At 43.8% G+C, this 10,985-nt stretch overlaps 1 protein-coding gene across 1 annotated transcript; it reads left to right on the forward strand.

Moving 5' to 3' along the window:
* On the forward strand, positions 1 to 10,672 carry LOC124653128. Its single transcript, XM_047192187.1, has 4 exons — positions 1 to 165; positions 7,828 to 8,143; positions 8,886 to 9,045; positions 9,979 to 10,672. Exons 1-4 carry the CDS (start codon positions 16 to 18, stop codon positions 10,445 to 10,447), a joined length of 1,095 nt encoding a protein of 364 aa, XP_047048143.1. The 5' UTR covers positions 1 to 15; the 3' UTR covers positions 10,448 to 10,672.
* Positions 10,673 to 10,985: the final 313 nt, after the last annotated feature.

A 10,985-nucleotide genomic window follows, 5' to 3' on the forward strand; every position in this document is an offset into this window, starting at 1 on the left:
GCCCGCCGGCCCCCCATGCACTCCTCCGCGGCGGCGGCCGCCGCCTTTCTCACCCCCGCCGTCGCGGCCTCCAACCGCCTAGTCCCGCTCCGGCGGGCGAGGCGCTTCGCCGTGCTCGCCGTCGCCTCCCCTCCCGCCTCCAAGTCCGCGTCCTCGCCCTCCAAGGTGAGATCGCCGAACTGTTACTAGCCGGATACGAGTATCAACATTATCAATTGGTGTGGCTGTCCGTGCGCGATTGGGGCAAAAAAGTCCGACCCCGAACTATTCGAGGCGGATTTCAGACCTCAAATTCAACGCAATATCATCCATTTGTCCTTAGTAAAATTCAATTTTACTTCTCCAACTGCTATTTCAAAAACTTGTGAACATTCGTACTTGGATAATATGGTCAATTTAACCTCGTGCAAGATGCTTAGCCCTAGAGAAAATTTCAGTACTCGCAGTACTACATTTACGATGTTGGTGCCTGATGATTATTGGGCCAAATCATCGAAACAATGTTGTGGTTTTTCTTGAAGATGTGGAATTACTATAACGTGAAAAGGTTTTGTGTCCTGTTGTTGGTATTCTTGAACCTTGTCATTTCAGGTAACGTTATCGAGCTCTTTATTTTCACCCTCTCTCTTTCCACTAACTCTTTTTCTAGATGCATATTGTTGTGTATTAGAAGGCGCAAAGCACAAATTAAACAACAGCAGGTGTTTGCAGTGTTCTTTGGCATGTTTGGTTCTATCTTTGTCCTATGCTTGGTTCTACCTACTTAATTGCTAGTGCAGTGTTCTTGCAGTGTTGATGTAATTACTTGATGTGTGTGGCTGAGTTGATGTTTATATTTACATGATCTCTAAGAAAGTGTGAATTTATTACTCCCACAGTCATAGTGATGAGAGTTTGAGATGTAATGATTTGACTTCACAAGGAAAATTTAAACTGCGAGTCCTAGCGCGATTGGGGCCTTCAAATTATTCGAGGCGTATTTAGATCTCGAATTGTTTGGTAGGACTTCGGGCAATCAGGTCCATAAGGATTTCTCATATTGGTTAAAAAGTTCAAAATCCTGGCAAAACTTTGCTTGAACAACAGAATGTCTGGCACTTAAATGTCAAAGTTGGGTGATGCACAACACTCCTAAGATACTAGCACAAGTTCAGAATGAATTTAGAATACTGTTAAATCTAGCGTACACGAAGCTTACTCTTGAACTCTTTTTTTTTTTTTTTGGAAAAATACGCCGTAGCATACAAAGATGAGAACAAATACAGACATATACCGACATCGTACAGTTGCCTCCGCCAGCATACACAGAAGGCCCAAAAAGTAACTAAGTAACATATACATCCGCAAAGACCTTTGTGCTTGGGACAACCACCATCATGCTCTGCCGCTAAAGAAACCATAGGAGAAGAACGACGAAGCGACCATCATCCTTGGAACAAAAAAAAAACATCGCCCAATGGCTTTATTAGCCGCAGTAGCCACTTGTCTCTGAAGACAGGATCGAAGACTTCGCTGGAACAACACGATCGGGGACACACCCATGCTTCTCTATCCCCACATCTGAGGCCACTGACGAACGTCGTCATGGAAGACACCCAGATCTGCTCCATGGTTCCTGTAGAAACCACAGCTGCCCTTCCTGAGCTTGAAGGGATGCCACCACCACTGCACAAAGACAAAGTGTCGGACAGTCACCTAATCCTGAACAATCCACCAGATTCGGTAAACAACCAGCGGACTGAACCCTCCATGTGCTCCATGTCGATATCTGAGCCAGCGCCATCTCAGTGGGGACGGATCGGGGAGGATTCATTCCGACGCGAGGACACCGCTACCACTTCGCCATCCTTGCCGGGACAACCTACCATGGTTTTAAAGGCGTTAAGGCGTCGGGGGGGGGGGAACGCTCTGACGCTTAGGCGGATGCTTTAGACGCCTAGGCGCCTAAGGCGGACGTTTTTCCAAGGCGGAGGAGGAGCACTTGGACGCCCTTTAAAACCATGTAACCTACAGAAAAGTAGGATCTTCTCTCGCCAGCCATCGTGGTGCTGCATCTCTGAAGGCCACGAGGGCCTTCAGATCCTGGGCAGAGCTTCCTGTGGGAGGGCATGCTTCCGGATCACCTCCAAGAACCTCTCCTGGCAGCTAGGATTTCTTTTGTGTTCAGTAGAAACTGAGTACCAAAAGAGCGAAACAGGCGTGGGCGGTGAAATCTTCAGTTGCAAAGACGAGAGATTGTTAGAGAGTCTAATGATCACTGATGAAATATCTGTTCTTCTCTTTAAAAGAATGAACCGCTACATTTTGCATCCTGCAACACAATATCCTTCATTCTCCATAAAAAAATGTTACATCTGCAACTTTTATTGCAAGACAATTATCACAAGAATTAATACTTGGATAGCATGACGAGCTTAACCTTGTGCTAGATGTTTAGCCTTAGAGAGACTATATCTATGATGTTATCGGTTGATGACTGTTGGGTAAAATCATCGAAACAGTGCTGTGGTTTTTTGTTGAAAAGATGATTTACTGCAACCTAAATTTTTTTTAGCCTATATGACATACAATATGAAATGGAAGTAGTTTAAATACTGCTGTGTTGTACACATGTATGTTAGGTTTTGTGTACCATTGTTGGTAGCCTTCAACCGTTTTGGCTTACGTTATCGAGGATCCTGTAAACCTGCTCTCAGTTTTCTCCTTCTCTTGTTCCATTAACTCTTTTTCTCGATCATGCATTTAAATTTGTGTCATTGTGTTTTAGAAGAGCACTAAAGAAGGAACAAAGCACAAAGAAAACAACAATAGGTTGTTACAATGTGCAGTGTTTTTGCAATATTTGGTTCTACCTTTGCCCTATATTTGGTTCAACCTACTCTTGATCGCCAGTACAGTTTTTTGCAATGTCGATATTAGTACTTGTTTTGTGTGCCTGAGTTTATGCATATATTTGCATGATATCCAAGAAAGAGTGTAGCTTATGTCCTATTGCTTCTACAGTCACAATGACGAGAGGTTCAGATCTAAGAAATTGAATTTACAAGGAAAACAAACGGGAAATAGGAGGGCAAGCAAATGTGCCACCGTGCTCTTTTTTTATTTTTGTTTTGTTTTGCCCACTCCTCTCTTTTATGTCATGTGCATATTGCACCCTGTGTTGATAACATGTTGCCTGCCACCCATGATCTGTTTGATTTCCTAAGTGTACCCAAGGTTGCAGACTCCTTCAACTTGCGGATTCATAGGCTTCAATGTCATGGACCTGGAGGGGAGATAGCTAGCTAGGATCTAAATCATCTAGGTACAGGAATTTAAGGCAAGGAAATAAGGTAAAAACAGGAAGAACAGGAAATAGGGTTTTGGTTTTTGTTATTCGTCGAGCCACCTAGCCTCCCACTCTCCGGCCTTATAACGACGACCGCGAGCCTCGACAATTAATTGTACTTATTACAAACCCGCGCTTACTAGCGCTAATCCACATTACAGAGAGAATATGCGAGGGAATATTGCCAAATGCGGTAACTTTGAATCTGCGCCGTTGGATCTCTTTTGGACGGCTGTGCTTGATTCCAGGCGACGATGATCATCAGGCACAATGTGAGATATCTGAATAAAATTCTGACAATACCGGCCGCTCGAGGCAAGACTTCAAGGCTTGAATAATGGAAAAGCTGCTTGAATGAACTTCACATCCTCCCATGTTGCTTCTTCTTCCGAGATTCTCGCAGTGAATGAGCCATTGATCGACAGCAATGTCATAGTCACCAGCTGAACGAGGAACTTGGCGACGTTGCAGAATTCTGTAAGGAGCAGTTTTGATCTTACCTTCAGGTGTCAGCACTGGCAATCGTGGGTTGGGGACTGCATTCGGTCCAAGATGCTTCTTTAGTTGATTTACATGAAATACATCATGTAACTTCGTTCCCTCTAGCAACTGTAACCTGTAAGCGACCACACCCACTTTCTGGATTACTCGAAATGGCCGATAAAATTTTGATGTTAATTTCAGAGAATTTCTCAGTCCCAAGGCAGCTTCTCTGTAGGGCTGCATTTTCAGATAGACCAAATCTCCCACTTCGAATTTCCTCTCTGTTCTCTTGGCATCAGCAAATTTCTTCATTCTGTTCTGAGCCTGTTGTAAGTTAGTCTGCAATGCCTTAATGGCTTCCTCCTGCTCTTGCAATGTTACCTCTGCTTCCTGGGAGACATTGCATGGGATAGCAATATCACCAATCTGTGGTGGTTTGTATCCATATAATGCTTCAAATGGTGATTTGGTGGAATTCTGTAGGGTCTGGTATTTGGTGGATTTGCTCCCTCCTTCAACACAATTCTGTGATCGCAATCCCTTTTTGGAGGAAGTCGTTTTGGTATCTGGAATACATCCTCAAATTCATGAAGGATTGCCTGGATACTTGGTGGCAGTGTGACTGAAGACTGCACTAACCTGCACTAACTGTATTTGCTGCTCTGTCTTGTCAGTCACCAGGTATAATACTTGGTGGCAGTGTGACTGAAGACTGCACTAACCTGCACTAACTGTATTTGCTGCTCTGTCTTGTCAGTCACCAGGTATAATTGGATTAAATATCCTGCATTCCCTTTGTTCAGTAATTTGGAGCACCTTTTTGCAGTTATACACTTGGTATTTTGTCCCTGTGTATGGTCTACAAATGTATGCACCACATCCTCCTTTGTCAGAGATAGGGTTCTGCCTACCCAATCAAAGGTTGTAGGGTTGTAGTTCTTGAGCCAGGACACTCCCAATACTAGATCATATCCTTTTAGTGGCAAGACACGAAAGTCACTGTGGAACTGCACTTTCTGTATACAAAAGGGATAATTTGACACCACTGCTTCTGTGGTGGTCAGTGTCCCTCCTCCAGCTACTATCACTTCCCTTGCTGCAGTATTTCTCATTGGGAGATTTAATTTAACTGCAAAATCATGAACAATAAATGTGTTGGAGCTGCCAGAATCCACCAAAGCAACTGCTTGCCTTCCCCCAATAATGCCTTCCCCCAATAATAACTGGCAAGGATATTGTTTCATCACCATTCTGACCCTGAAATTCTGCTATAGATATGGACATTAACTTGTCCTTCTGTGGTAGATCCTCCCTAGGCAATTGCTGCAGCATGCTGTTTCTTCTATTTCTTCATCAGAGTGTCCCTATAACTGAATAGCATGGAGTAGATTTTTGATCTCATTGCATTTGTGGCTGGGCAGTACCAACATTTGCCTCTCTCTCTTGGTTTTCCCTGTATGGGTTTTGCCCTGTTGTCCCTTGCTGCACTATTTTTGTTGGCAGGGAAATTTGTCACTGGCTTAGCACTTGCTGGATTTTTCTTGTTGTTGCACATATAAGATAATTCCTGCTTCCTACCAAACCAGTAAGCATTTCTCAATGTTGCTGGTTGATGGCACTGAGTATCATGCTTGATAGTGTCTTTTAAGCCACTGATAAAACGCAAGAGAAAGAAACTCTCAGGAAGATAAGGGTGATCATGTTTCATGAGAGTCATCCAATCCTCAAACTGATCAATATAGTGTTCCACTGAAGAGGTTTGCTTCAACTGCTGACATAGCTCCATAGATTCTTCAGCACCTGGGCAAGGAAAACGCTCACATAACAGTTCACAAAAATTTTCCCAACTCATCAGATGAATTTCAGGGCTTGTGCTGTTGAGCCATGTTTTGGCCTTGCCTCTGACATGTGCATTAGCCCACTTTACTTTGTTTTCTGTGGTAATAACAGCAAGGGTGAAAACACTCTCACACTCCTGGATCCATATTGCAGCATTTTCTCCAGAGAAAAGGGGTAATTCTATACTTGGAGGTCCAATGTGAGGCTCCACTTGGTGTTGCTGAATATTGGGCTGTCTGTTTTCAGCCTGATAAGCAATAGTTCTTCTGACATTGCTTGCAGTGTTCAGCCTTTGCTGCTCATTGCCATTGCTTCCTGCATGGGCCTCTTGCTGCTGAAAACATTGCATTAGTTGCTGTGGCTGCACTGTAGGGTATGGTGGTGCTAAGGAATATTGAGGTGGTGGGTATATGGGTGGGAAAATTGGAGGAAAGTTCTGATTTTGTGGGAAGTATGGTGGTTGGGAAAATTGGTAATTGGTGTGTGGGTGGTTGTATTGGGCTGTTGGGGAGTGTGGCTGGTGGTGGTATTGGCTTGGGTGTGTATATGGGTTTGTGTTGTAGTGTATCTGGGTTTGGTCTTGGTGCTGGCTTGTCTCCGGCATGGTGTGTGAAGGAAAAGGCATCGACTTTTCTGTGGTATATGGCAAGGTAGCAAATCTCAAGTTGTTTCCTTGAGTAGCGGGAAGAAAACATGGTTGTGGTAGTTGGCTTGGGTGTGGCTGGGATATAGGAGGTGGGGTGGAGTAGGGTGGGTGATGGTTTTGGTGAGACGAGCTTGCCTGCTCCGATGGGGTTTGGCCCTCCATGATCGGGCTGAGGTGGTGGTTTCCTGGTTGTGGGGGTGTATGCATTCCCCCTAGATCCTGTCTCATTTGTCCACGCGTAGAAGCAGATCCAGGCTGGTTCATGCTCATAATCAACTGTGTAACCATGTCAGTAAGTTTAACAAGATTACCTTGTATCAGATCTACTGATTGTTGCTGCCACTCGAGTTTCTTGTTGATGTTGAGGACCTCCCTTGGAAGGCGAGATCCAATCTCCTCCTCGGCCGCTGCCTGCGCCGCCTCCAAGATCGCTGCTTCCTCCGCATCACGCTCCATCCGCTCCTGGGAACGAGTCCTGATGATGGACATGATTTTCGGCGGAAAGGTGGAAGCTTTGGACCGAAACCCGCACAGATCGATGAAGAGATGATAGGCCCCGGGGGAAATTTTTTTAGGTCGGAGGAACGATGCTCGTGACACCAATTGTCATGGACCTGGAGGGGAGATAGCTAGCTAGGATCTAAATCATCTAGGTACAGGAATTTAAGGCAAGAAATAAGGTAAAAACAGGAAGAACAGGAAATAGGGTTTTGGTTTTTGTTATTCGTCGAGCCACCCAGCCTTATTACAAACCCACGTTTACTAGCACTATTCCACATTACAGAGAGAATATGCGAGGGAATATTGTCAAATGCGGTAACTTTGAATCTGCGCCGTTGGATCTCTTTTGGACGGCTGTGCTTGATTCCAGGCGACGATGATCATCAGGCACAGTGTGAGATATCTGAATAAGATCCTGACATTCGATCACATTTTGTCATGTTATATTCTTCCAAAACCAGATTTCCTCACACAGTGTACTTTCTACCCGATTTAAATTGTGAGGCAAATGAAGCGGAATTGCTAAAAGTTTTTTCCTTGACTATCTGATTATTAACATAACTTAATTATCTGACAGTCTACATGATTTAAGACACGCCAGTGTTATGGCTATCCTGAAACTTTGCCATGTGTGCTTACTCAGCCAGAAAACTTGGAGGCCATATACAAGGATAGTCAATATGGTCCATGTGGATTGTTACCTAAAATTTGATCTTCTGGATAAATGAGATAAGCTAGATCTTGAAGACTTGAACAATAGACCATGTTGTGCTTAACTTAATGCTAATAGGCACAAAAGATCACCGAAGTTTGTGATTCTTGTTTACTCCGATAGTTTCCACTAGTACAATTGTTTTTCCATCCATTTATTAACATCAAGGTCTTTAGTGAATATCGACTACTTGAGTGGCGCTGTGGCAGATATCTCTACATTGGACTTCTAACTGTGTTCACATGAGTAATTTTATTTCACCTCTCCATGGAATTGTACTATTGTTTGTGCTGTAACGTTATTGTTATGCTTTTCTAGACTGGGAAGTGGCAGTGGACATTTGATGATAAGCCAATAAGCGTTTACTACGAAGAACATGAGCAGGGGACTGCTGAGAATGTGAAGAACATCCTTATGATTCCTACGATTTCTGATGTTAGCACAGTGGAAGAATGGAGAGTGGTTGCCAAAGATATTGTGACACGGAAAGGAGAACTCAGCTACCGTGCTACCATTGTCGATTGGCCTGGTCTGGGTTATTCAGACAGGCCATCACTGAACTACAATGCTGACGTGATGGAGAATTTTCTGGTTCAGCTAATTAACTCACCAAATAGTCCTGTGGCAGATGCAGGTAAACCTGATTTCACTCTTTCAATGCACTGGTACTTTATCATTGCAAGCACTTCCACTGAAATTTGTACCTGGTTCTATACTTTGGTTATGCGTATTTGGTTGTCGACTTCTAGCCTTCAGTGGTAGCTCCTACTTTGCCTGCATATACTTATTGTAACCATTGTTCTTAAAAAATAGATTAGTGGTTGAGCCTGTTCAGTTTAACCAGAGTCCAGAAGGAGTATGTTTACGCTTTGCACAAAAGAATGCCTAGCCAATCTTGTCATTCATAGGGGTGACTAAAATACTCTAGAGAACATGTTTCCTTGAAATGCTTTTCTTGGTTGTATGTGGAAGTTTGCTGGCAGCTCTATATTGGCGTCTAACGGTGCTCCTGATGTACTTACTAGGTAAAGTAGCAATGCAGTTCAAAGGGAGCTTACAGAGTTCAGCAGGACATTTAAGTCCATAATGGAAGTGTTTTCTTGTTAATCTTGACGAGTAGACATATGCCAGAAAGTAGAAAACAAATTCCAGCTAGTAGGACTGTAACTCAAACTCATCTTTTCAATGAAATGAAATGCAAAGGTCCTTCGTGTTTTCTCGAGAAAAGGAAACAATTCCAGTTTGTTGATGTTTGTCACATTTGCTGCACTTTTCAGTATAGGTTTCAATTTTTCGTTAGACTTTTGAAATCATTCTTCCGTTTAAATGCCCGTAGTCACTTAACGACGTGGTTGTATTGTCTATACTATGTTCAGATGGAGAATTGGTAGTAGTTGGAGGTGGTCATGCAGCAACAATAGCAGTCCGTGCAGCTGGGAAGGGCCTTATCAAACCATCTGCTGTTGCTGCTGTTGCACCTACTTGGGCTGGACCTCTTCCCATTGTATTTGGCCGAGGTTCTGATATGGAAACAAGGTAGTAAACCCTGGGCCCAACATAGCTCTGTCACTGCTCACAATGTTTTTCGTGGTGTATGTCAATTTTCAAGCGTGGATATGCAAATACGTGTTTCACACATGTGATAAACATGAAACATACCCATAACTGTGAGATTGTCAAGTTATAGGAACAGTAAGATGATCTGGATAGTCTCTAGATACAGCAGGACTATAGGTTTTTAAATCTGTTGAAACATACTCTGCCTACTTCATCCTGCCATCTGTTCTGTCGTGTTCATGTATGTCAGTAGTTTTATTACATGCATTCAGTGAAGTTTGTGTATCTCATTGAACGAACAGTCAATCTGCTAGGTGTTTTTAGTACTCCCTCTGCCCCATGAAACTTGTCTGAAATTTTTCTAAATTTTGATGTATCTATAAACTATTTAGCATGTAGATACACTCAAATTTGGACAACGTTAAGACAAGTTTCGTGGAACAGATGGAGTACAAAGTAATGCTCGCTGCTGTATTGTGCTCCTGGTTATTGAGCTTATGCAGTCATTCTATTAGTAATGCTTGTCCTTGGTTGTATGGAAGTGTCTATGTTGTTGCACAGAGAAAGTACAGTGAGTAGCATAGTTTTGCAGGCACTTCATTTCCAAATTGGTTATATTGCTTAATCAGTAAGGAGATAATCAATTCTGGTATCCAGTACTTGTTTCATGTGTATTACTATCACTCATTCTACTTAGGCTGATACATATATGTTAAAATGTGTGATGGAGGGTAGGAGGCATTTAACTTATGCTAAAGCAGTATGCGTTGAAATCACACATAATGAATGGTGATGTAGATAAATATATGCGATATGATCACCCCTGTTTGCCATTTTGTACAGATATGTAGCTTGTGAGTGCATAAGATTCAAACTGACGGGACTGATTCTTTTTTCATCTGCTAATAATAGGTATGGGCTTCTACGAGGAACCCTCAGGGCCCCAGCTATCGGCTGGATGATGTACAATGTTCTGGTGAGCAACGAGAAGTCCATCCAGTCTCAGTACAAGTCGCACGTCTACGCCAACCCTGAGAACGTGACGCCATATATTATCGAAAGCCGCTACGAGCTGACCAAAAGAAAAGGCGCACGATTCGTCCCAGCCGCATTCCTGACGGGTCTTCTTGATCCTGTTCAATCAAGGGAGGAGTTCCTGCAGCTGTTTGCCAAGTTGGATGAAGATTTCCCAGTTCTTGTAGTGTCGACACTGAATTCTCCCAGGAGGTCGAAGGCCGAGATGGAGGCTCTCAAGGGCGCCAAAGGCGTGACCAAATTCGTGGAGGTTCCAGGCGCGCTGCTGCCACAGGAAGAGTATCCCTTGGCAGTTGCAGAGGAACTCTACGACTTTCTGCAGGAATCATTCTCATCAAGGAGATAAACTGCGAGTGCGGAAGCTACACTGGGGTGAAGTCCAACCCTATAGCCTTTTGCCAGTAAATACATCGAAATTTTAGTAACATCAACAGCAAAGAAGCACCACTACTTCCTGTGTTGTACCACATATGTACAGGCCTGGTTTTGACAGAGCAGATGCCCATACAGCTTCAGCTTGTGTAAAAAGCATACTACCCTGATCAATAATTGCAGTTCACTGTTAGGCGCATCATCCATCGTGGTTCCAGTCTGACCGCATCAAGCAAGCCTAACCCCTGCATCATCACCTGGTGGCATACATTCATTGCACATGGCGGTAGCAGCTCCTCCAAGCCCCCCTGGTTTCTTCCCATTGATGGCGAAGTACAAGCTGGACACTGGTTTTCACAGGTAAACATCTCTTCGGCTCTTCGCTCTTCCTTGCTGACCTGTACATTTCACCGAGGCGATGGCGTGCCGCGGCGTCATTGAACTTTTCTCTTTCACCGGCAAATCAATGCTTGAAGCTGAGAGGTGGTGCTCGCTGCTTTGTTGTGCTCCTG

The sequence above is a fragment of the Lolium rigidum genome, chromosome 5, assembly GCF_022539505.1.
Source record: "Lolium rigidum isolate FL_2022 chromosome 5, APGP_CSIRO_Lrig_0.1, whole genome shotgun sequence".
Lineage (NCBI taxonomy): Eukaryota > Viridiplantae > Streptophyta > Magnoliopsida > Poales > Poaceae > Lolium > Lolium rigidum.

Coding starts and splice junctions, on each gene's coding strand:
- LOC124653128 (XM_047192187.1), top strand. CDS start 16: ATGCACTCCTCCGCGGCGGCGGCCGCCGCCTTTCTCACCCCCGCCGTC. Junction 166..7,827: donor CCGCGTCCTCGCCCTCCAAG/GTGAGATCGCCG, acceptor ATGCTTTTCTAG/ACTGGGAAGTGGCAGTGGAC. Junction 8,144..8,885: donor TAGTCCTGTGGCAGATGCAG/GTAAACCTGATT, acceptor TACTATGTTCAG/ATGGAGAATTGGTAGTAGTT.